Source organism: Amblyomma maculatum, chromosome 4, assembly GCF_055883805.1.
Source record: "Amblyomma maculatum isolate TAMU_Amacu chromosome 4, ASM5588380v1, whole genome shotgun sequence".
Classification (NCBI taxonomy): domain Eukaryota; kingdom Metazoa; phylum Arthropoda; class Arachnida; order Ixodida; family Ixodidae; genus Amblyomma; species Amblyomma maculatum.
Window position 1 is genome coordinate 69,136,634 of NC_139347.1, and position 24,973 is coordinate 69,161,606.

The 24,973-nt window shown below is 47.2% G+C and overlaps 1 protein-coding gene across 3 annotated transcripts in view; it reads left to right on the forward strand.

Moving 5' to 3' along the window:
* Positions 1-24,973, forward strand: part of POSH (SH3 domain containing ring finger posh) — a 34,066-nt gene that overhangs the window by 695 nt on the left and 8,398 nt on the right. Inside the window, exons 2-15 of one of the 3 annotated variants that reach the window (XM_084601867.1) lie at positions 67-254; positions 1,922-2,232; positions 4,719-4,932; positions 5,379-5,474; positions 6,123-6,163; positions 6,255-6,346; positions 7,244-7,401; positions 7,832-7,960; positions 13,714-13,744; positions 13,823-14,000; positions 16,162-16,329; positions 19,990-20,263; positions 20,919-21,266; positions 21,557-21,738. In XM_084601867.1, the coding sequence (XP_084457993.1) occupies positions 90-254; positions 1,922-2,232; positions 4,719-4,932; positions 5,379-5,474; positions 6,123-6,163; positions 6,255-6,346; positions 7,244-7,401; positions 7,832-7,960; positions 13,714-13,744; positions 13,823-14,000; positions 16,162-16,329; positions 19,990-20,263; positions 20,919-21,266; positions 21,557-21,738 (2,387 nt within the window). In that variant the 5' untranslated portion in view covers positions 67-89. Of the gene's footprint in view, positions 1-66; positions 255-1,921; positions 2,233-4,718; positions 4,933-5,378; positions 5,475-6,122; positions 6,164-6,254; positions 6,347-7,243; positions 7,402-7,831; positions 7,961-13,713; positions 14,001-16,161; positions 16,330-19,989; positions 20,264-20,918; positions 21,267-21,556; positions 21,739-24,973 lie in introns of all 3 variants that reach the window. The other 2 variants (XM_084601865.1, XM_084601866.1) reach the window with 2 other exon arrangements.

Genomic DNA, 24,973 nt, shown 5'->3' on the forward strand with positions numbered 1-24,973 from the left:
CTGGTGCCTTCTTGCAAGAATGCCTTACTGGTTGTCGCGATGACTGCTGACAGGTTCTATTCGCAGGCCAGGTGTGGTGAAACGCCGGGATGGATGAAGCCTTCTTGACGGATCTTCTCGAGTGCTCTGTGTGTCTTGAGCAGCTGGACAGCACAAGCAAGGTTCTTCCTTGTCAACATACTTTCTGCAGGCGTTGCCTTGACGAAATTGTCCACTCTCATAAGGAGCTGCGCTGTCCAGAATGCCGGATACTGGTGAGAGATGCTTGGGGACCTGTTGTTATAATTTTGCATGTGCTTTTCCTGTGTCTGGTGTTTAGTGTGTGTATGCAGCACTTTTTGACATGTGCTTTCAACCTAAGCCCCAGTAATTTTTGGATTTATCTCATGTTTGTGAAAGAAAGTTAAAAAGAAATCATGACTGAGATTTCCAAAAACCTTCGCACTGGCCGAAACAGCTGACTTCTGGTTCTTTTAAATTACTGTATGGGAATAATAACATTAGCATTTGGACAATGCCTCTTGAATAGACAAGAATGACTGAAATTGCATATAGCGTCTTAATAATGCAAAGCATAACCTTATATGTGTTATTTCAATGCTTGGCTTGGGTTAAGTGCACTTCGGTCAAGAAAGACTGATAGACCACCTCTAATCTCTTACCCATTCACTCTAGCGTCTCTCCTAGCCTGAGTCGCTTTGGGACGTTAAACCCTACAAACTAAACATGTATGCATGGTCACCTGTGCCGTCATGCTCTTTTTAAATTTGTGACAGGCTTCACATTCCTATTGAAAGTACTCAAGTCAACATAAATGTAAGGGCACTGTTGATTAGGAATTATAATAATGATAATTGGTTCACACGAAGGGAAAGGCGCAGTATCTGTCACACTTGTTTCTGTAGACACCTGAACCGCACTGTAAGGGAAGGGAGGAAGGTGAGTGTGAAAGTGGAAAGAGAGAAGGAGGAGCCCTAATGGAGGGCTAGGGAGTAATTTCCACCTGGGGATCTTCAACGTGCGCTGACATCTCACAGCACACGGATGCCTCTTCGTTTCACCTCCATCGAAATGCAGCCGCCACAGTCGGGATCGAACCCGGGTACTCCGGCACGGTAGTCGGGTGTCTTACCACTGCACCACCCCGGCGGGGCATTTGATTACGAATGCAAGTGAAAATTTTCTCGTCATAAGGTGCAGCCTGAATTGGTTGTATTTGCAGCAAGACACTCTTATACCGGCAGAAAGCCTTGTGCAGTCATGTTTTTATTTACATATTTTTTATTCGTTTTCAGAAGGCTGGTGGTTTTGTTTAATGGCTTGCTGCTTTTGGTACATGTACTGCATTTGGTGACATCTTGGAGCAATAGGATATCTTTGAAGGGGGCACGCGTGCAGCCTAGGTAAAACAAATATTGAGGTTGTGGTACTACAGGGAATGCCAAGGACAAACTGAAGGTGGCCTGTTTCGATAGATTTCCACATTCTGATTACAAATGCGCTACTTTCCCTGGAAATGGAGCTTTTATGAGCCAAGAAAGTTTAAAAAATGAAATGCCATCACCGGCTATTGTAAACAAGCAAACTGCAGTGCATCAAGACAGTTTTTTTGCATGCGTATTGAGGATAGGCTAAAACATGATACACTTACAGCATACGCTCACAGAATTCTTTTCTTCAGGTGATGAGCTTGAATCGAGTGATGGGAAAATTTCTGAACCCAGTTTTTTTGGTGATAAATGCACCTTTTGGTCCCAGAAAAAAAGAGAGAGAACATCAGCATAGCTAGAAAGAGCCATGAAATCGATCTTTGCTGAGAACAAAAGTTTGATGGAGTTGTCCTCAATGGCCCTTTGTGGAAATAAGTATTAAGCATGAGCTTAGCACTTACTAACAACTTAGTACTTGATGACGGTTGCAGGTGGAGTGCTCGGTGGACGAGCTCCCGCTCAACATCCTGCTGGTGCGCCTGCTGGAGGGCATCAAAAACAACCCTCGACTCGGTGGCAGCGGTAGCGGAGGTAGCCGGTCCCCATCGGGTGCTCCTCTCCTGGGTGGCTCCTCTCTCATTGGCCATGCCAGGCCCCTGCTGGCCAGCCACACCTCATCGGTGGGGCCACGCGGGGATGCGCCCTCAGGTCGTGGGGAGGGGGTGCGCACCCTCGTTAAACAGCTGGTGCCCCAAATGCCGTGTGCCAAAGCCCTCTACTCCTACGATGCCAAGGACCCTGGGTGAGTAACATCTGAATGGAAGGCTAGAGGGAGAGGGTTATAAATTACGCATGCCTATCAGTAAAATTCATTGCTGTTGATTGCTGGAACTACTGTTGCTAAGGCACTGTTCGAGAGACACACACAGCAGGTATCAAAACATTTGCTTTTTGAACTGCCACAAACTGGTGCAGATGGCTCGTGCTTGTACCTGGTGTGTAGTTAGTACTTTATTTAATCAGCAGAGTTACAGCGCTCATTTAGTTCCTGTAGGAAAGTCACATCTGATGTCGCCTCACAAAGTGCATCGGTAGTTACTTGTCAGAGTCACCCATGAAAAGGGGTGAACGTAGAGGAGCTTCCTCAGAAAGTCCGACTATTACCCATTGCATAGTTCGTAGAAGCAACACATTCAGCAAAGTTAAGTCTGTGTATGGCCAACGAGGAGGGGCGTGCTTGCCTAGAACACGAAATCACATTAATACTCTAGGTATGCTATAGGTACCTGAGGGGGGGGGGGGGGTGCTTTGAGGGTAGAGGTGCACTTCCTTTCTCGTGTTCTCTTAAAGAACTATAGGTACCCAATTCTAGCTGTGATTTTTCTTCTTTCCTTTGATGCGATGGCTATAGAATACTTTCACAAAACCTCAATAACTCAAACTCGGTAAAGTCAATCTCAAATGATTTGAAAGATTTCTGCACTTCCATTTGTACTTTAAATTTGACCAGATAATTTGAAGGGATGGCCAGCAGTAGCTGGGTTAGTTCGAAGATTTCATGCTTTGCAAGAATTCCTGATACTGTTTTCGGCGCAGTGGGATGACATGGGGCTCCTCGGAGCCATGTGGTGCCAGCATAAGGCGATGCTGATGCTTTTCTATGCAAAGTACCCAAGCCCTATCCCTTATCACTGCCTCAATACTACAGTGAAAAATCCTTAATTCGAACCTCGATAATTTGAATTTTTGGATAATTCAAACTACACCACTTGGTCCGTCCAAGCTCCATAGAGGTCTGTATATAAAGAAGCCCGTTAATTTGAACGCGAGTAGGTTCCGCTACAAATAATTCGAACTTCACGGCGCCACATCTGGGCGGACAGGCGCCCAGCACATGCAAGGCAAAGAAACGCCTGCGATAGGCGGTATAGTTACGAGGCTGTGGAGAGAAAGATAAAACCAGGTAAAACTGTAGCAGAGTGGGTAAAGCCTAACCCATGACTGGTGTGGCGGCCGGCGGCGCCAGAGGTTAGGGGGGTTGCAGCCGTAGCAGCAGCTGCTTGCTGTCTGTTCTGCATAACCTCCGAGAATTGCAACTAAATGCTCGTTAATTCGATCCCCGTCAATTCGGAAGTATGGATAAGTATATCTGTCCGCGTGGTCCCAGTTGATGCCCATGTAAGGTTGTGGTGCCGGATGGGCGCAATGGGTCACGCACCGGTTAGGCCGCGTCCGGTTACGGTTGCAAAATCGTCAAAAGAGCACTCCTCAAACCTGAACTGCATATACGCGTGACGGCAAGCGTGACGAAACAAACGCCCTCATCCAACACCACCTTGATAATTAAGGCTAAATACGTAGTTTCAGTACTGCTTTTATGAGCTTCGCACTGTCTGCACTAGCCTGCGGCAGTGGCGGTCATTGGCCTCGCATCAGCCAACTACCCAATCGCAGTTGCGCGGCATTTCGGACAGCAGTAGTGTTTTTTTACGCGTTTCCATCATGGTTTTTTCCGCTGCTTCCAAAATGTGCGCTTGTTTAGTTTGGTATCACGTTTTTTTCCGCTGCTTTCAAAATGTGTGCCGGTTTAGTTTGGTTTGGTTTGTAGGGTTTAATATCCCAAGGCGACTCATGCTATGAGGGACGCCGTGGTGGAGGACTCCAGAAATTTTGATCACCTGGGGTTCTTTAAGTTCCGTTAAGCACGTCGAGCGGGGAAGCCTCACATCACACACGACGCAGGCTACTTGTGAAAGAGCACTGCCGCTACATCGGAGTCAACAATGAGCGCTAGCAAGAAGTCAAGACCGCTGGCACTCTGCCAAGCACTCCTTTCCTTTCCACTACCGAGCCTTTCTTCGGGTGGATCATTTTGTGGCAATCATGGCATACTTAATGTACCAAATTTATCCAATGGCTATGAGGCCCAAGAAAGTGCATGCAGAGAGCAACTCTGCAGGGTGCTATATGTAGAGCACTGGAGTAGTATTGGAGTTCAGTTTTAACCCGACGTGTTTCAAGGATCACGTCCAGTTACACTCGCCCCAGAGTATTGTGCCGGAAAAATAAGGCTTCGTGACCTTCATGTCATTTTTTTTTGCCTGCTCTGAAAGCTGCATCAAAATACTACCATGAAAATATCCATAAATCACTGGAAGCTGTTTATACACTCGTTGTGATTGTGCTCCACTAATGTGTCTTACTCGGCGAGGAATAAGTTTGTAAACGAGTGCAGCTGCGTAAAATTGAGCTTGAAGACATTGCCGTGATGGTGTAATGCATCTGCAGGGACCTGGCATTCCGTAAGGGGGACATAATTGTGCTGCGGAAACGAGTGGATCAGAACTGGTTTCATGGAGAACTGGGCAGCAAGCAAGGCTTTGTGCCGGCCAGCTACGTACAGGTGGTGGTTCCCTTGCCGTCGCACATTCCCCAGTGCAAAGCCCTCTACGATTTCCGCATGGGTGACAATGATGAAAAGGACTGCCTCACGTTTCTCAAGGTGAGCTTGTGCTCTTCTCGCAAGCCTTTGCCACGCTGTCTAGTGTATTTTCGCCAACTCTTTTACGATCCTTCTAAATCCTCCTTCTTACCTGCTGCTTTAATTAAGTCAGAATAGCTCTCTGTACTGCTCAAAATGCCTCCAACGGCCGGTTTTCTTGTATAAGTGATTGAAACATTTACAAGCATGAATTTGGAGAGAAACATAATGGATCAAGAAGCATCAAAGGTTGTTATACGGGTAGGGTGCAAAACATGGGGCTAAAAGGAGGCACCGGTTGTGTTGTCCTAGAGTTCTGTCTTTCCCCTTTACTTTGTTCGGAAAGGTGACCTGCAGGATGGGTTAATTTGGTGGTCAAACTAGTAGAGGGCGGCAACAATGTAAAACATATGCTTGCTGGTGAAAGAAATGCATTTGGGCCTTTATGCTTTTCAATCGCATTTCAGGGAGATGTGATCACGGTCATCCGGAGGGTTGATGAAAATTGGGCGGAGGGAAAGCTGGGAGAAAGAATCGGAATCTTCCCAATATCATTTGTTGAGGTGAGTTGTAGCAACGGGCTCGCCATACTGAATACTGTGTCCATGCGCTCGGATAGGTGATTGTGCAAGCTTGTAGCTAACATTTGCTCGGTGTATTGTTTCAGCCTCTTTTACGTAAGCAAACACTGCCGCAAGCAGATGCCTTCTTGTTGGGTCTCTAGATCCTTGAGTGTTGTATTTTTTTTTTTCTCCACATTACAGATTGCTGGTCTATCATGCAAGGGCAGTTTACAAAAATTTTGTACTAACCATCCAAGATTTTGTGTTGTAAAGGCATGACTAATGGTCAGTGTGCGAGCAGGTATTGTTAGAAGACAGCCGTAAATATGTGCCACGGTTCTTGCTCCCAGGAGCTGGTAGAAAAAGTGGAGAAATGAGCGAGAAAAAATTTAGTAAGTGTTTCTTAAGAGTACTGTGTATCTCAAGGCTTTCATGTTACATTTATCGGCGGGTAAAGTGACAATGTTATTCAGCTAATCTGATGAGGTATTTGACGAGGCTGACAGCAGCATTAAGATGACTGGTGGCCATGTAGGGTGCTTTACCATGTTCAGGCTACAATTTATTATTAGTCACCATTGGGTGCACTTGTTCTTGTCCGAAATTTGACACCTCTCATTGTGTGTGTGTGTGATTTTATTTGCACAGATGAATGCTGCTGGAAAGGCACTAATGAAGCTTTCTAACAAGTAAGTTGTCATTGTGCTACTGTGAATCTCTAGCAGAAAAAAAAGAAGTGAGCTCATTATTGTTCCTGACCTTGGCTTGGTTCCCACATAGTGTTCAAGTGGGACCGTCGAGAGTTGCACCCCCAACGCCAAATTCTGAAGCACCGAGCCAAACAGTCATTCCAGCCGGCAGCACTCCATCAGGCAAGTCTTTTGCTGGTCATGTTTAAGTGAAGTGATTGCAGTGTTTTGCTCTACTTTGAGAAGAAGCCGTTCAGTAGCTTAACCTGCCTCTTAACCTGCAGAAGAGAACTGGGGGTCCCTTCTGCTGGCTGGCATCTTGCGATTCAATTTGATCTTCAGCAGAAGAGGTGCAGTGCACCACTCTTGAAAAAAATTGTGCTTGAAAAAAAGAGCAATGGATGATAGAGTGTAACCTGTGCATGTAGTCATGTGGGTGCTCTTCTTTATGATGGGACTGCACTCTGTGGCAATTTTTCATGGAATTAGATGAGAAGAAAGGCACAGCGACAGAGTATTTTTCGCTCTCTCACTCGCCCAATAGTTTTGCAACAGGAAAGCCGTGGCGCACCGGGCTCTCTGCGCAGTTATTTTGTGAAGTCGCTGGCACCATCATGTGGAAGCTTTTTGTAATTGGGCTGGCATATGTAGCTACTCATGAGAAAGAAATTGTTCTTCCTCTGACTCTCAGTCATGTTATTTAGCATGCCCTGAGAGTAACAAATTTTTTAGCTGTTTAGCTTTGGCTGTATTGCATATAGTGTTGTGCATGTTGAGGAAAAAATGCAATCATGAAAGTTGAAGTGGCACCTCCTGTTCGAGTTGTTGGAGTTTGTGTATGATGGACAACTTTTTTTTTTTAGATGGGTTAGCGCATTGAACTGCATGTTACCCATGCTCTGTCGGTAACTAACAGGATGGCATTAGTTTCCATCTTGGGTTCCACAAAGCACACTGCTTTTTCGTTTGATTCTCCTACTCTGCTCGATTGCAGAAAACATTCAAAGTAGGCCCTTATAAAAGCCGAGTCATGTAGGCTACCTTTCACTACCTGACTTCCATTCTTGTGACACCATGCAGCTGGTGAGTCTCAGTCAAGTACAACGTCACCAGCATCGTCATCCCCAAGCCCTAGCACTCCACCATCTACGTCGCCTCCACTGCCAACGTGCCAGCCCCGGGAAAAGCGCCACTCACTCTCCACTCTCAATCCTCCTGCTCCAGGCAGCGGAAGCAATGTTAGTTACGCAAGCTGTTCCTTTTAAAAAGTTTTGGATTGGGTATGGGCAGATTTCCATAAGTTGTCTTACTCTGCTCAAATGTTCCTTTCTTTTTTTTTTTTTTACCTTCACCTCCAGGCTCTTTTCAAGCAGGGATTTTGCATTCTTTGAGGATGAGTCCCTCTTATTCTATAAATTTGCACGCGTTACAGCTGCTTCGCATGGACTTTAGGAATGCTTGTGTGGCAGCATTGCTTCGATGGTATGGCTGGTACGGTGCGATGGCTTAGCGCCATGTAACCACAGAGACTGGTGAAAATTTATTCTTTTTTTTTTTCTTTCTTTTTTTTTTTTTTTTAATTGTCCTATGCTAGGTCATATAAGTAAGTGTGAGGCTTTTGTTGTGGCCAGTTGATTTGCAAATTTACTGAGTCGGTCTCACTTCCAGCCTCAAGCACCTCATCGGCACTCCATGGAAGTGCTGAGCACTGGCTCTGAGGCCACGTCATCCCAGCCAAGCTCGCCACCTCATGGGCAGGCTCCTTCTCCCAGCAGGATTCCGACAGCATCATCGAAGGTGAGCCTCATCTGTATGATTAGAGCATTTTCATGCATACACTCTTGTGTGGAGAAATGAGTCGTGTAAACACTTGCCTGGGTACTTCTGGTGCCCTTTTCTTAAATATAAGCTATCGGTGCATTAGATAATGTTTCTTGGATGGGTTTGATCATCATCATTATAATCCTTTTGTAGTAAAGTGAAAATGGGGACGCATTTCGCCTTCCATATATGACAGCATATATATATATATATATATATATTTTTCTGTGGTTGCCAAAAGACGATAAACAGCAAAAAGGATGCACACATCGTCTTTTGGCTGGTTTCTATTATGAACCGATACCAACTCGCCCAGTCGACAGCCTTGCTGGACCAGTAAAGGGTGTCTAGCAGAGGCGATGTGTGTACATCCTGTGGAGTGATACTCCGCAGCATGTGCGCAGTCTGGGATCGTGGGGTCGACGGAACCCAGCAAAGCTGAACGTGATAGTAGAACTGCATATTTTAAGATGACTTAACCGCCACGCTCTTGAGCTTTGATGATAAGTCAACCTCTTGAAGGCCTTGGAGCCTGTGGGGTGACGAAAAAAATGCTACAAAGAAATTGCCACAGGCCGCTCGGAAAGTCATCATCATCATCATCAGCCTGATTATACCCACTGCAGGGCGAAGGCCTCTCCCATATTTCTCCACTTAACCCGGTTCTGTGCTAGCTGCATCCACTTGACACCTGCGAACTTCTTAATCTCATCCGCCCACCTAACTTTCTGCCGCCCCCTGCTACGCTTTCCTTCCCTTGGAATCCAGTTTGTTACCCTCAGCGACCATCGGTTATCCTCTCTTCGCACTACATGTCCTGCCCATGTCCATTTCTTCTTCTTAATTTCCACTAGAATTTCGGTAACTTGAGTTATTTCTCTGACCCACTCTGCACGCTTTCTATCTCTTAATGTTACCCCTACCATTTTTTGTTCCATAGCCCTCTGGGTTGTCCTCAACTTAAGTAGAACTCTCTTGGTTAGCCTCCAAGTTTCAGCCCCATAGGTGAGCACAGGCAAGACGCAACTGTTGTATACTTTCCTCTTGGGCTCGCTCGGAAAGTAAAGACCGTAAAAGTTTAGTAAATACAGTTGCCGACTGTTCTTTCGGACTCGTTGGGGCCCGAGAAGAGTCTGAATAATCAAACAGTCTAAAAAATGCTTGAACTTGAAAAAAAATCGCTGTTCTGCAAAAAAAAATCACCTTTACAAATCGTGAACTTGCTGTTTCCCATTTTTTATTTATATGTCAATAATTGGGAGTTATAACATAGCGCGATCTGCTACTGTGATCTGCTTCTGTGCGCCACCCATACAGATGCTCTAGCGTGATTCAATACGGTGGGCACGGCCGCCAGTACGCTTGCACTGATTGGTGCCGGCGCGGCAGGCATGTGTGCCACCGGGAAGCATGCAACTCACTCAAGACGGTCACTGCATGAGCAGTGGTGCCCCACAGAAGCAGATCGTGTTAAGGGGGGACGAGGGTCTTAAAACTAACTTTTTTAGTTATGGCTAGAATCTCACGAAACTTTGCACACAGATGTGGTTTTCTCTCCTGATTTCAAAAATGTAATTATAATTGAGCTGGTGGTATTAGATCAAAAGTTATCTAACAAAGTCCAGAGCATAATTAGTGAATTTCTTACGCAGCTTTAATGAACTTTCTCATTGCATTTTGTTGCTTTTAATTACATAGATTGATAGCCAAAGTCTTCCCATACCCGATGACATCCTTCGTTTTCCTCAAAAAGGCATGTCATTCTCACATATTATGGTGAGAGTAAAAGGCTGCATTATTTGAAACGAACTCATTAAGCTAATCTCAAATTGACATTTATCCATTGCCTAAACTAAAAAACTAAAAATGTCATCGGGTACTTCATTTCTCTCTGAAGAAAATGGTACCAAAGTTATTTGTGTGAACTAAAAAGAAGTTATCAAAACCCTGCGTAAGACTGTAGAGATTGACCAAAAATATGAAACTGAGAAAACGGCATTTGAAGTTTGACCACATATTATAACTGGAACAATCAGTAGCCTCACTGTGATATTTCTCACCAAAAATGTCATGCTCTTCCCATTTCCAAAACTGTCTTCGGATTTTAAATATGTCAACTAAAACTGAAACTATCACCATTACCCATGGCCAAGGTAGTGTATGCCATTAGGAAATCAGCAAAATTTTTTGACATGCAATATTATTTTAATCGCAATTTTGAAAAAATCTCAATAGAGTGATGTAAGTGTTGGATCACCCCCTGATCTTTTCAATATGACTGCAGTGGTGCTAAATTTGTCATTGTCACTCGGCGACAATGTATAGAAAAAGCACAGTAAGGCTGAGTGCAGTGTCCAGAAACGGCACTGAGAAAAACGTATTTGCATTTTGAGACAACCTTTAACTTTTGCTACACTGCAGCTATGGTAATATAAATGGAATCGTTGTGAGGCTTTGTTCTTTATGAGGAAGGCTATATACTAAACATATAACAGTACCCTCCCCAAATACTGGTAAAAGCTTGCCACAAAGTCTAAATATACCGCCACTAGAACCAGCGGGAGAAGCTTTATTTACAACTTCATATGCCTGTGGCAGTGCCCTTCAAGGCAAACAGATACTCAAGATTACGATAAAACGGTCTTGCAATATTAATAAACCTGCACAAAGTTTAAGGCGGAAGCACAGCGGCATACTGGAATGACCTATTAAATTGGCTAATGTTGCAGAATGAAACTTTGCTACTTTGCTGTACAGCGCATGCAGGGCCGCACGCGGAGTCCCTTGCTGGAGCTAAAGCTCGAACTTTCACACTTCTTGAGCGCAGCGACGCAATTACTTAGACAATGTGAAAGAAAAAAAAAAAAACCGAAACCGTCCGCGGAAAATGAACGCGGGCAACGGCGCGATGTCAGGCTCGCCTGTCGTCTGAAGCGACGCGATAAAAAAGCAACGAAGTGGTAGCGTCGGTGAGGACCATGAGTATCAGCTGAACAGTTAAATCTATCGATGCTATCTTTGATGCCTCTGAACCGCTCGCAAACGATTGTATGCCGCCGGACGTGCTGCAGCTAGGTCGAGAACACGCCACGCGACCCTGGCAGCGCGCCGCCGCACTCGTTCTTCGACGCGCACTCGCAAGGCGCTTCCGTTTTCAATACACTCCTGATACGGCTAAGTCTACCGAGCTACGTCTAAAGACCAGCACCGGCTGCGGGAACGACTGATAACGATCGCGAAAGCGCATCATAAACGAGCGAAGGAGCAGCCGCGACGAAGAACGTTAAAAACAAACAAACAAAAAAAATGGCGTCAGTCGCGCTGGCCAATGGGAAGCACGAGACGAGGGGCTCGCTTCGCGAGCGCGCGCTCCAGCCAATCAGCGGACCGGAAACGGCTTTCGGAAAACCCGCGACGGTGGTCGTTCTGTTTGAGCGACGTCATTTGGAGATGTCGCAAAATGCGCACAAAGAAACAAGCTTCAAAACAAGTCCAAGATGGCGGCGGCCAGCCAACTGCTTCACCCGCGGCGCGCGCGGGAAGTTCGAACAATTTTCACCCCTTTTTTGGCCATTTCGAGGCTCCCGTGGCGTTTTAAAAGTCGATTTTACCGCATTTCCCGATCGAATTCAGTGTTGATATTTTGAAGGCTAGTGCTCAAAGGTACAGACATTCCGAAAATGCATTTTTCTCAAAATCAATTTTTCGCCCATTTTTGACCAGTTTAAGACCCGCGTCCCCCCTTAAGCTGTAACCACTATAACCCTCTACTCAGAATGCTTTCGTCGTGCCACTTCATGGCGTACTATGATGCAGCTGAAGGTCATGCTCATGCCACGAATGAATGCACGCGCCATGCGAAGCAATAACCTTCATTTTCCACTGTTATGACACAGCCCCCCCTTTGTGGGACTTCCACAAGACATTAATTATATCAAAAACAGGAAGATGTCATGATGGGAGAAAATAAGTAATTATCATATAAAGGACCATAAGCATTGAGAGGAGGCATTTCTGTCTGTTTCTAAGCCAGCACTACTATTGTGTCTAGTAATAAGTGGCTATAATTACCAGATAGCATCCTCAGAGCCATTCCATCCCCCCACAACTGATACAGTGAAACCTCGTTATAACGAACAGTTAAAAAATCAGAAAATAGTTCGCTCTATCCATAATTCGTAATATAAAATTTCGTAGAAAATACATGCAAGAGCAGCAAAATTCAATCAGAGAAGGCACAGCAACTCGGAGGGTGCCTACTTGGGTCACATCCATTTATTTACGTGCAAAGAACTGCGTTATCGCGGCCTGCTTTTTTGTGTTGATCGCATTCCGTATCACGCCCTGTTCCATAGTTTGCAAACACTCAACAAGAGCAAACCCACTGCTCTCAATAGCACTGCAGTGGCGGCGCAGTAAACCCAATGCAGCAAACGCTTCTTGTGAAGTCGGAATGTTCTCGTCGTCTGCAGGGTCAGCCTGAGCTTCGTCTGGGGGATGTTCAGAAACTTTCACAGCGATTTCGGCGTCTGTCAGTACAGCCGTGGTCGCCGCGATGTCGTCGCCGCCTACAAAGTCCTCTACAGTCATTGTTGCGGGCATGTCACCAACAAAACGCGAATAATTGTTCCAGGCTCATCGAGCTCGCGGAGCTCTGCTTCTGCTTCGTCGGAATCGTCCCCATCGTCATTTGATGCTCGGGCCTCTGCTGGAACAAAACCTGCGTGCCGAAAGCAGTTGGCACTCGTTTCGCCTTTCAAGCTGTCCCATGCCGCTTTAATGCTCCCAGCAAGTCGATCAAGTCCTGCTTCACGAGAAGAGTGTCAATCAGTCTCCTCTTGTAAACTGCCTTGAAGGCCCTGATTTTATCTTGAGCTTGGTCTTTAACATCAGTGCTGCTCTTTTTTTCACGTTCACCGCCATCACAGCACTACAAACACCCGCGCACCACACTTAACACGATGGCCACGCCGCTGCTAACACTAAAACCAAAAAGGCAAAAGCAACATTTGATCGCGCCGCTGCCGCCGCTGCTGAAGCGGCGCTATAAACGATTGTGAGATGCAAACGATTTCTCATGGCCATGAGCATCTATGGCCTCCGAGATCACCTGATCTCGGAGGCCATAGATTTCTTTGGTTGTCAACTCCCAATGCCGTTGTGGCATCTGTGGCGCTGTCAGCGCCTGCGAGGTAGTCCTGGACGTTTGCTGCGCCGCACAACACACATGTAGTGCAACGAAGCCTGCCTCCTGCGTCGCGAAGTTCGTAATATCCATTTTATGCCAAACCGCGTTCGCTATGGGAAGTTAAAAATACATGTGTTTGACAAAAATATTTAGGAAGATTTCGATATATTCAATAATTCATTATATGCGTGTTCTTTATATCGAGGTTTGACTAGCAAAGACGTCGGTATAAATAGTCAAGATTTTTTCTGGTCCGAGTGATTTTACTATGAAGGGCTTCTACTGTATGTGGTCACTTTTCATGATTGGATGTCTCGTGTATCAATGTCTCTGTCTGTAATGGTTTTCTGTTGACTCTCTGTTGTCTCCACACCACTATGTAAAAATACTTGTCAGATTCTTTCGACCTTTGTGAACTCTTTTCAAAGAACATTGTTTAATTTCTCATATCTATCTCACTAGAATGCCATGTGGAATTGTAACCAAGATAGATATGCCAGGCCATGTGTTTGAGTTAACCCGCTTTATTCGCTTTGTCCAGCCTGCATCGGTGACCTCTCAGGGGCCATCTGGTGAGAGCTCATCAGCACGGGTGGTGCGCCGGCATAGTGGGCGCAAGGAGCGAGACGCATCTTCTCTCAATCCACCAGGGATTCCCCTGCCGCCGCCAGAGCAGCCAGCGACCCTATTGGCACCTTTGACTCAGCAGCAGCATCAGCAGCAGCATCAGCAGCAGCAACATCAGCAGCAGCAGCATCAGCAACATCAACAACAGCACCAGCAACAGCAGCCATTGCAGCCAGCGCCACACGCTGCCATCGCATCTTTGTAAGCCTCCTATGCTTTCTTACTGGCATGGCCTCGGTACCTATCACACAGTCTTCTTATAGTAGCAGACCAATTTTTCTGAATCCAATAATTGGGACTTCCACAGTATTTTGGATGTTTCTAAAGAACCATAAGGTGTCCCGTAAAAACATTAATAAATATTCACAATAGTATTTCAGGCCTAGTGCTTTCTGAAAGTTCATTTTTCTTTAACCCAAATAATGGCTGTGTTTTTACAGCGCTTTGTCCATACATTATGTCCACTGTCCACCTATCTAGGGCTGCCCTCTAGGATCTGCGTAAGTGCACTAGGTGTCTCAGTACAGACACGAAATTTTGGTGGCATTTTTCTTGTTAATGATGCGTAGGCCATTCCTGTATGCCTATCCGCACGCAGTTTTCGCCTACGACCACTAAATAATTTACAATTGAATTTTGTTTTCTCGCAAGTTTCGGTTTCAGCAACCGAGAGATGGCTGTGACATCATAATCAAGTCTTGACGCGCTGCATGAAAAGCAGCGATATAAACACTGATTAACTTGTAGTGATGCCTATACTTTGCTGCCTTTATCATTGTAGCATAACCAAACTGGCACAGGAATGATTACATCGCTGTTTTTTCATTCCTCACATGAATAAGACTTGACTTTGACGTCACAGCCATCGCTCGGCTGTTGAAACCGAAACAGATGAGAAAATAAATTCAATTATAAATTATTCAGCAACCGTAGGCAAACATGATGTGGTGATCCGTGTACATGTAATGTACAGACATCATTACAAAGGATAAAATGCGAACCCAAAGATTAGATGTCTATAGTCCTTTAAATGACATTCGAAAGTCCTCGTTTCTTGTTTTACATAAATGTTAGCTCGCAGTATCGTCGATTTGGCCTGTGCCCAATTGTGGAGGGTGTGAAGCTATCGCCTGTATTAACAGCGTTGCAAAGGTGTATACACACGTCATTACGGTTGGGATTAGTGTACTGAAAACAGTGGGCAGCAGCAGCCTGCCTTCCAAATCCAGTGCCCCACCATGGTGGTGCAGTGGTTAGGGCACTCTACTACAGTTCCCAAGGGTGCGGGATCGAATCCCGGCCTCGGCAGCCGCTTTGCGATGGTGGCGAGAAGCAAGGTACCCGTGTGCCGTGCGATGTCAGTGCACGCTAAAGAACACCAGGTGGTCGAAATTTCCGGAGCCCTCCACTACAGCATCTTTCATAATCTGAGTCGCTTTGGGACGTTCAACCCCACAAACCAAACCAAATCCAGCGTCGGGGATATCACAGGCTAGCAAGTAGGTCACGTGCCTGCCACACCGAGGCCAATCAGTGCATGTACACTGGAGACATGAAAGTTTGTCATTTGGCCCGTAAGATGGAAGGACCATTCTGACTCAGATCTGAAAACTTCACGTGTTAACTGTGCTGCTCTGGCCTGAGACAAATGCGTTGACATGAGTGAAACCTTTATAGACTGCGTTTGCCTTCGGAAGTGACTGGGGAGATGGTGGTTTAACTGTCAGAGGACAGACAGCATAATTGATAGTATCAGGCGAGACGGCAAAAAACACATTTTCTTAAAAAACATTGTTTCTTTATTCAACAAAGGGGGAGTAAACATGGATGTATTCCTATTCTTGCAGCGGAGTAATCATGACTTGAGGTGGCGGTAGCATGGTGGAAGCTTGAATCTGGCTTGAATACAATCTGGTATTATCGCTTGCAAGCCGAAGAATCTGGGAAACGGGGCAAAGGGGAAACGGGGCAAAGTTTGAGATTTTTGTGTCCAGCTTTTCGTAACCAAATTATTTTACGAAGTGTAGATTTTTCTGACTGCTAAGTTATTCAAGCTATTTTTTGGGTGCTGCGGAGTACAGAAAAATTGATTAGCAACTTTACAACATCCCCAATGCCAGTAGTTCTGCGGGAAAGGAAGGTGGGTTAACTGCTGTTGTTACTGAAGCTGCTACGAACTGTTTTGATGTAAGGAAACACTGGTTAAAAATAAGAAAGTTACTAACAACTGTACTATCAGAGACATGCTGGCTACTTTAATTTATTAGCATCATATACTGTCGCTATAAGTCTGCCGAATAAGGCTGAAATTTCGACTGATCTAGGCACACTGTTAAGTCACCTTTTCATTTTCTTTTTGCAGTTACGTGGCCCTCTACAGCTACAAACCTCAAAAGGAAGACGAGCTGGAGTTACGCAAAAACGAGTTGTACTCTGTGACGGAAAAATGCCAGGACGGCTGGTTCAAGGGCACCTCACTGCGGACGGGCCTCTCCGGAGTTTTTCCTGGCAACTATGTACAACCGGCCAAGTGAGCACACTGCAACTGTTCTCGGTCTGCACAACTTGTGGCTGACGCCACGTTGGACTACACATGCACTATCTAAGGGCAAAACCACAGAACCAAGAAATGGGCTCACAATTAGTGCATGTTCAGCTCTCCTATTTCGTGTCTTGCATACCTGTCTGTCACATTGCAAGTTGCTGAGCCCACAAGTGTGTTCACACCTTTGCCAGTTTGCCGCTAATTGGAACTTTACTGCGCGGAGACCACTTACAACATAACTACTTATTGTGCGGGACCGGACATAACGCAGTTTTTGCTGGCTACTGGTGCACTTCTCATAGGAAGCAAAATACTGGCTATAATATTGTTTTACTTGATGACAGCGTGGAACAACCAGTGCATTTCGCTGCACGGCATAGCACACCAAACCATGTGTTTAGGGTGCGACGCAAGTGCGCGATCCGTGCCTGCACACGCCACTCGTTTCCTCCTTTGGTACCCACGAATTGCTCCTGCCTTACACAAGATTATGCAACAGCTAGGCTTTTCCTCTGTCGTTTCGCTTTTCTCCTTTCCATGCATCTGGGTCGCACCCTGTAATCTTTCCTTCGCTCGCATTTCACACTTTTCCTAAAAGAGCGAGTGAAAACGCACGTGGTTATGTCTTCGTTCAAGTTTGACCTTGCAATGGCAGCACCCCATTTCTTGAATTTCTTACGTGGAGGTGAACGTTGAGGTTCCACTGAAACAGATGCTCGGGGCATATTGAAGTTGACCTCCATCCACTCTTCCCAAAAACTGAGCTCATATAAGCTTGATGAGACACAAAAGAGGTTAGGCAAGTTCAAGCATAGTTATACCAGTGGTTGAGTAAAAGCGGTATGATGTTTCGGTTGAACAGTGTGCTTAACAGCGTGAGCAACAACCGCGCATGCGCACGTAAATGCACGCTCGAATTCAGTGCAGAGCAGACAACGCGGTCGCCTGCACGGAAATTTTGCCAAGGCTTCCATGGAGAGAGCTAGCGCACAGAGCAGCGCAGTGCACCCTGGCTGAGGTTGTCTCCCCTATATGGCATTGCATGTCCTCTCCTCAACGACCACTGGCCTACCGTGTTGTGCTGTCAGGTGTACCATCCCAGCAAAACGGCAAAAGGCCCTGCGGCGCCAGAGGCGTTTCGAATTTCAAAGCATGCTGAAAACGGACACTTCCTTGGCGCTTGGGCCGGTCGCAGAGCACATGCTTCCTACGGATCGCACATGGGCTGTACAACGGCCACCGCCTTCCCCTGTCCTCGTTTCCCGGTAGACAGCTCCAACAAGGCGGCAGAAAACGTTGAGAATCTTTTGTGCTTCTGATTTCCAATGGGAGCGAAGCAAGTCACAAATGAACTCTTCCCCCCCTGCGCTTCACCTTGATGGAAGCATCCATTTTTGCCGCTAGGGGTGCACGCATGTGATACAGGCGACGTGGCTTTGTTCATGCTTTCGTCATACCGTGACGGCGTTCTGTGATACAGCTACAGGTCTTGCTCATGCCAAGAAAGAATACATGCACCGCACGAATAACATTCAGTTCCATGGCTAAGGGCAGGGAATACCGTGAGATGAAGCTCACTGGAAAAAAAGCAAGTGGAACGAGAGCCTGCGTGAATGTTCCCCCCCCCCCCCCCCCCCCCCCCCCGCCTTTCCCGTATTTCCCACGGGCGGCAGCGCAGCATCGGAGCTAGGCGCGGCAGACAGTGCTAATGTTCCATTTTCAGTCAGATTGTGCACTCATTGTAGGCTACCACAACGATTACGACAAGCATTCCCTTATTGCCACCGCCTCAAATGACAACAATGAACAGAGAGCCAAGGTAGTGACTACTTCGCCTAGCTTTCACGGCCGCGCAAAACCGATTGTTTGTGGCAGCGATGGCTGTGTTATGCTGCAAAAACGAGACTTTGGCGGAAAAATGATCTCCACAGTACTGCTGCCACTAAATATGGCCCGATTTGAACTTTTAGACACTATAGAGTCTGAAATATTGGTCGAGAAAATGTGCACGTTCCTATGGGATGTGTGACGGTTCCTGAATGAAGTCCGAAATATCGCACAAAATTGATCGGCTACTGTGTATTCTTGCACCAAAATCACGAAGGCATTTTTTATATCCACAAGCCTACCAGAAAGAGGTATTAAAATGAACTATCAAGTCTGCACAGGAACCGTTCTTATGTAGATCCAGTAAGAATCCAGTAAATTTTGGGGAACTTTGAGGAAATTTTGGGTTTGTGCCTGTTAGTTATCATAGAAGCCTAAACCAGGGATTGTTGCTGGCAACATGCTTTTACCAGGAAACAAAATAAATGACACCAACGATTATGATACTCAGTAATGTGGAATTTGAGTGCAGCTCTTTATGTGTTTTGAGTTTGCGCTGTATCGAGGTAAACAATTTTAAGAGTCGTGTAGATATGTTCAGTTACAGGGCATGCTTTATCTTCCGCACGTTAGCATTCTTTAAGTTAATACTCCTTTTCGGGACCTTGATTTGTGGTAAATGAAGCTATTTTGTGGTTGGAGAAATGGCAGGAGTCGCTGGAGAAAGATTTGATGTTGGGAAAAGTTGAGGGTCGCCGGAGAAGGGGGGTAGGCAGCGAACGCGATGGTTAGATGGCATCCTCGAGGCACTGCAGATAAAGTTATGTGATGTTAGGAAGATAGTGAGAGACCGGAAAGCGTGGCGTGACATGGTCCATAGGGTCATGAAGAGTCGGACACGACTGAACGACTGAACTGAACTGAACTGAACATATATGTATTCTACCCGCTGCTCCAATGGCTGGTTCCGGAAGAGGAGGTCTGTATATCTTATTTGCCGGTATACAACATGCACCCCTCATATTTAGAGGCTTCTCCCCACTCAAAATTATACTGCTGTGATGGGCAGTTTGCTTGGGGGTTGTTGTGCTCGGGCACTGCGCGTAGCACATGGAAGAAGGGGAGCACACACGTGCGTTAGCCACCAATCAGTTTCCAGTTGGCAAAGTAAGTCGGCTCGTACTGGCTTACCTTGCCATTGGGAGTGGGCAAGGAGCATGGATGTAGCCATCTTTCTGGCATTTCAAGTTAGTATATTGCTAATGTTTGGGGCTAGTGAAATGACCATAGGTTTCTATATAGCAGAAGTCCTCACCTACGCTGTTTTATGATGAAGTTCATGTAGGAAAGTTGTGCAAAAAGAAAAAGTAACTCGTATAAGATGCACCATTTTATAGGCCACACTAGCAAAACTTTTGTAAAAAGAAAATGCATCTTATCCACCAGAAAATATGGTAAGCGTTTTGTAAGGTCATCATTGCAGTGGGAGGAGTTAGATGGAGAGGAACGAGATATTTTTTCGCGTGCAAATGGTATGAGGTTTTGTTCGTCTTTATACCTAGATTGAAGTCTCCCATTGCTGACATTGATGTGGATCTATGTGCGATTAATGTTATGGCACAGGAAGGTTACAATGTCTTTGGTAAGCACAGCGGGTGAGAAGTAGAGAGCAGCCACCAGCAACCCTACAGCTGCACACTGATTATGCCGACGGCAGTGTTGCTCAAGAAAAACAAATTGGGCTCTTGCTGCATGCCGAGGCAGAACAGTTGTGTTTGCAGAGCCCAATAAATAAAGAGTGCAATGCTGTCACTGCAGGTCTCCTGGTGGTGGGTTTGCCTCGGGTCTGCTACCCCTGCAGCAGCAGCAGCAGCAACAGCAGCCACCAATGGGCACACGGATTCCTGCTGCCCCCAGCTCACCGCGTCCAAGGCTGTGTGGCCCACCACAGCCAGTCATTCCAACGGGACCGCCTCCCTTTCTCGCGGGCCAAGGCTCCAGCCCCCTGCTTGCAGAGTGGGCCCTGGCTGCTCCCCCACCACAGAGGGCGCCACTCACTACAACCCCGAGTCCCATGGGCCACAAACCACCGGTATCCTCCCTTGGGCATATTTCTTAGTGGTTTTCATTCCAGTAGTTTTATTTAATGTGAAAGCATCTTGTGTCACGAGCATCGGCACTAGAGTATGTTGGCAGAGTGTGTGGTCGGGACATGTCATCAGAGCATGCTTGCGCAGCCAGAAACTGTCCCGAGTTAGGGTACCAAAGAAGGTCATGGGTTCAAGTATGGTCAAGGATTTGAGTTCCAGTGGAGGCCGTGAGTTTGATTTGCAGGCAATGTTGTGGGTTTGAGTCCCTCGCTTTCTTCACAGCAATTGTGGCACTACTGTGCTTGCACAGTTGCCATGGCGACCGTGATGCCAGCTGTTGTAGAGCAATCAAAGTGGCGCTGCACGAGCGAGCTTCCACCATCATACGCATAGGCTGTCCTAAGTGTCTCAGAATTTTTTTGCTATTAGAATGATATTTTAAGGTAAAGTGGCAATGGGGCTGTTTGCTGCTGAGGATTACAGAAGTGCTTTGGCAACTCGTGCTTAGGCATGTTGGCGTTGGAAAGCATTCATGAAGGACTAGATGTGGCATCTGGGACCCTTGATCGAATTTAGTGGTTGTCGCATTGTATTTGTTAGGACCGTCGTGACTTATGGGGAGACTGAAAATGCCTGGACGGGTGTGTGTGCTTGTAGGTGAGCCACAGCACGGTGTCCCTGCAAGTGCAGCAGCTGGGTGTGGCCAAGGCAGTGACCGTCACGGGGGGGAACCCAGCCTCCCAGGCATCATCTGTGGGTACGGGCCACTGGCTGCTTGCGTGGCCACCTGCCGCAGGCCCGTATGGGGGTGGCTCGCCCAACACCTGGGTGCCTGCGTGCGCCACGCCCACCCGCAGCCCTGCTATTACCACCACCTCTGCTGGCACTGCCAGCAGTAGCACTACCCAGGCCGGTGGAGCGCCAAACACCCCTGGCTGCTCCACCTCATCTGCCTCTTCGTCCAATACCCTGGCTCCATCTGCTTCAGCGTTGCGCTTGGAGAAGGTGAGCAGACTCGCATGTTGCCAGGGTAGGGGCATATGTTGCGGTTGGTCCAGCCGCACTGGTCTGCAGACAAAAAGAGTGTCATACGAACTTGTATTTCATTTTTTTTGGGGTCTTTCCTAGCCTCTCTAACATTTGTTGTTTGTTTGTTTGTTCCCCCCCCCCCCCCCCAATAATAAAGTTACATCTCACTTGTGGAAGTGCAATAATAATTGACATAGCCTGACATAGATTTGCCCGGGCGTTCCTTTGATGATGCTGAAGGTGCGCATCGTCTTGTCTTCTTTCAGCAGAAGGAGCGCAAGGAAAAGGAGAAGATAAGCCTGATGAAGCGGCTCACGGCCAAGCGACGGTCGCGCTCACCCCCTCCACCCAATTTTTCCTGTGACAACCCGAGTTTCGTGGACAGCTCAGCAGCGTCAGGCCAGCAGCCTCTGCAGCAGCCCAGTGCGGTGCCTGTCGTGCACATCAGGTGAGAGCTCTTAATACGCACTTCCATTACCACTTCAGCGTTGTGTAATATTTAACCCCACACTTGCACATCTCAGTTTCCTGGCTTTGAGCCAGTAGTTGGTACAATCCGCCTTTTGCGCGAGGATGTGGCGCCTTCATGCGGGAGCGGGCGGGAAGCACATTGAGCGGCAGTGTAGCAGACGACGCGAAAGCACACCATACGAAAAGGCCATGCCAATGCAGGTAGAAAGCGAAAGCTTCCCCCCTTTTATGGCCTCGGAGCGGAAAGTAGTGACAGTGATTGCAGCATATCATGTTCACGCAGTATGGGGGAAGGTAGAGCGTTTTCACAATCCACTCATAACGCACGTATGCATATACTATCTTCGTATTGTAAGAGCGTGTAGCGCGGGCCGTGTTCGACGTGACAGAATGAGACGCTCTCAGCGTGCAGGTTTTCGGCAGACAGGAGAGCGTGGGGGCAGAGAGAGAGAGAGAGGGATCTCAAAGGGCAAAGCAGCCAGGGGTTTGTTGATGCTGCAGAGCTAGGTGGAATCGTCTCCTGTGACTTTGAGCGGCGCATATGCGTGGGGTGTCTTGAGTTACCGAGCACAATGCGGTCACCGTGGCGCCGGCATGGTGCAATGGGCGTCGCTTCCTCCTCACGTCATCTACAACCGTGCAGCTATAGGATTTCATCCACGAAGATCGGCAGAGAGTCACATACAGTGAAATCTCGTTGATACGATTCGGCTAAATACGCTTTTCGGCATAATACGTTTTTTTTTTTCGTTCCCGGCCGATGCCCTATAGAGGTAATGCATTTTTGTACGGCTAATACGATCGTATTTCCACGTCGGTTTGGATAATACGATTGTGGAAACGTCTTCCGTAAATTTCGCGCAGTTTCGATTTTCGCGCCAGGAGGCAGCAAAAGTGTCCTAGCGGGATCTGACAGTAGCTGCAGTGGTCGTAACTCCCCTAGCGCTCGTGGCCGATTTTCGATGTTGGACATGACTTTTGCTAGATGCGTGTAGGAATCACATCTCTCCAACTATGATGATGACATCAGAGCCAGTCCTTTGCAGAGGGTGGGCAGAGCTACTGAAATTATCGCATCGAGCGATATGCAGGCACGGCGGACTGAACACGCGACGACATGCGCTTCGTATGCTCGAGGCTTGGCCTGGCTCGGCTCGGCTCGAGTCCGGCCGTGCCTCAGCACAGCGTCTGCAGCAGTGTGGCGGCCTCTGGGAGCCATTTTCCCAAGCTCGCACAACAAAAGCGCCGAAGCGCACCGAAGGTTTTTAGCGCCATCTATCCTAAGACATAGTAATCACGGTAAAATCACGTGACCAAGAAGCAGTGATTGGCGCATGCATTGACGATGCTGTAGGCTTTGTTGGCTTTGTGTTTGCCATTTCTCGTTGCCATTTTGGTTTTCCGAGCGTTCAGCTTGCACTTCGCACTTATCGTTTTTGTTTTGGTGCCGCGTTTCACCCGTGCGCTTCACCATGTCTAGGAAGCGTAAAGCGTTATCGCTGAAAGAAAAACTTGATATTTTCGTAAAAGTTGACGACAATCCGCAGAAGAAACGTGTCGACCTGGCTTGCGAACTTTGTTTGCCTGTCTCCACGCTGAACACGATCGTCGGCAAGCGAGAAGAAATTCGGAAAAACATTCAAGTCTTCGGCGCCAGCGTGAAGCAAACAAGGGGCGCCCAGCATGGCAAGATGGAAGAGGTTCTACTGGCGTGGTTCAGGGAAGTAAGGGCGGCGGGCGTGAACGTGGACGGGACAGTTGTTCGCGAGAAAGCTGATGAGATTGCACTCTCGTTGGGCATTGAAGATTTTAAAGCTTCGGGCGGGTGGCTCCATCGTTTTAAAACACGACATGGCCTGTCGTATAAAACCGTTTCCGACGAAGGGAAGTCTGCCGACCAAGATCAGGTCTCCAACTGGCTTTCGACTCTGCCGGCGGTGATTGCTCAATACCAGCCAAGGGACGTGTTCAACGCAGATGAAGCTGGGTTGTTCATCAACCTCCAGCCCGAGAAAAGTCTCAGTATGAAAGGTGAGACGTGTCAAGGTGGAAAAAAAAGCAAAGAAAGAGTCACCGTATTGTTGTGCTGCAATGCTGATGGAACCGAGAAGCTCAAGTCTACCGTCATTGGCAAGTTCTGGAAGCCACGCTGCTTCTCGCGTAACCCACGCCTTCCTGTCGTTTACAAAGCGAATAGGAAGGCATGGATGACCGGAGCCCTTTTCACAGAGTTCCTCACCCATCTGGATGCCCGAATGCGTGCCGAGAACCGTAGAATTCTTCTATTTCTCGACAATTGTGCCGCACACCCTGTCGATACTTCGTGGCTGCAAAACGTCAGAGTAATTTTCCTGCCGCCCAACTGCACCAGCCACTTGCAGCCCCTAGATGCAGGAATCATTAGAAACTTGAAATTTCACTTTAGGAGCTTGTTGGTCAGACGCTTTTTGGCCAAGATTGACCGGAAAGATGCCAGCTTGAAGGTGGATCTTCTTGATGCCATTCATTTTCTAGCGATGTCATGGGATCGCGTCAAACCCGACACCATCGCCAACTGCTTCAAGAAGTGTGGCTTTTTTTGTGCATCTGGCGATACGGAGGAACATGGAGCTGACAGCGCAGAGATTGACATCCCGGACTGGGGTGACCTCGATGTCGGCGTGTCTCCGGAAGAGTTTGTATCGGCGGACGACCAACTGGCGACATGCGAATTGCGCACCGTCCAAGACATCATTGCAGATGTTACCGCTGAAGAGGAGAGCGACGACGATGACAACCAAGACGCCGGAGATTGCAGCGGCGATCGTCGGCCATTAAATACTGACGGTGCACTCCAAGCTTTGGACGGGCTTCGTGGCTTTGTCGCGTCTGCGGAGCTGAGTGAGGAAACTGCTACTCGTTTCTACGAGTTCCAAAAAAGCTTTCTTCAGGACCTCGAAAAGCAAAAAGTGCAACGCAAAGTGACGGATTATTTTAACGTGCTTTAATAAAAGCAAGTTCTGTGCCGAGTATGTATTATTCGCGATCTTTTGGAGTCCGTTTTGGATAATACGATTTTCGGATAATACGCTTTTATTGTCGGAGCCCGTGGGAATCGTATCAACGAGATTCTACTGTATACACATCCCGTGAAAAGGGCAATGTCCCGGCCAGAATGCACACCTGCAGGAAACGCGCTGCATTTTTCTGGCAATGGATGATTCAGAGCTGTA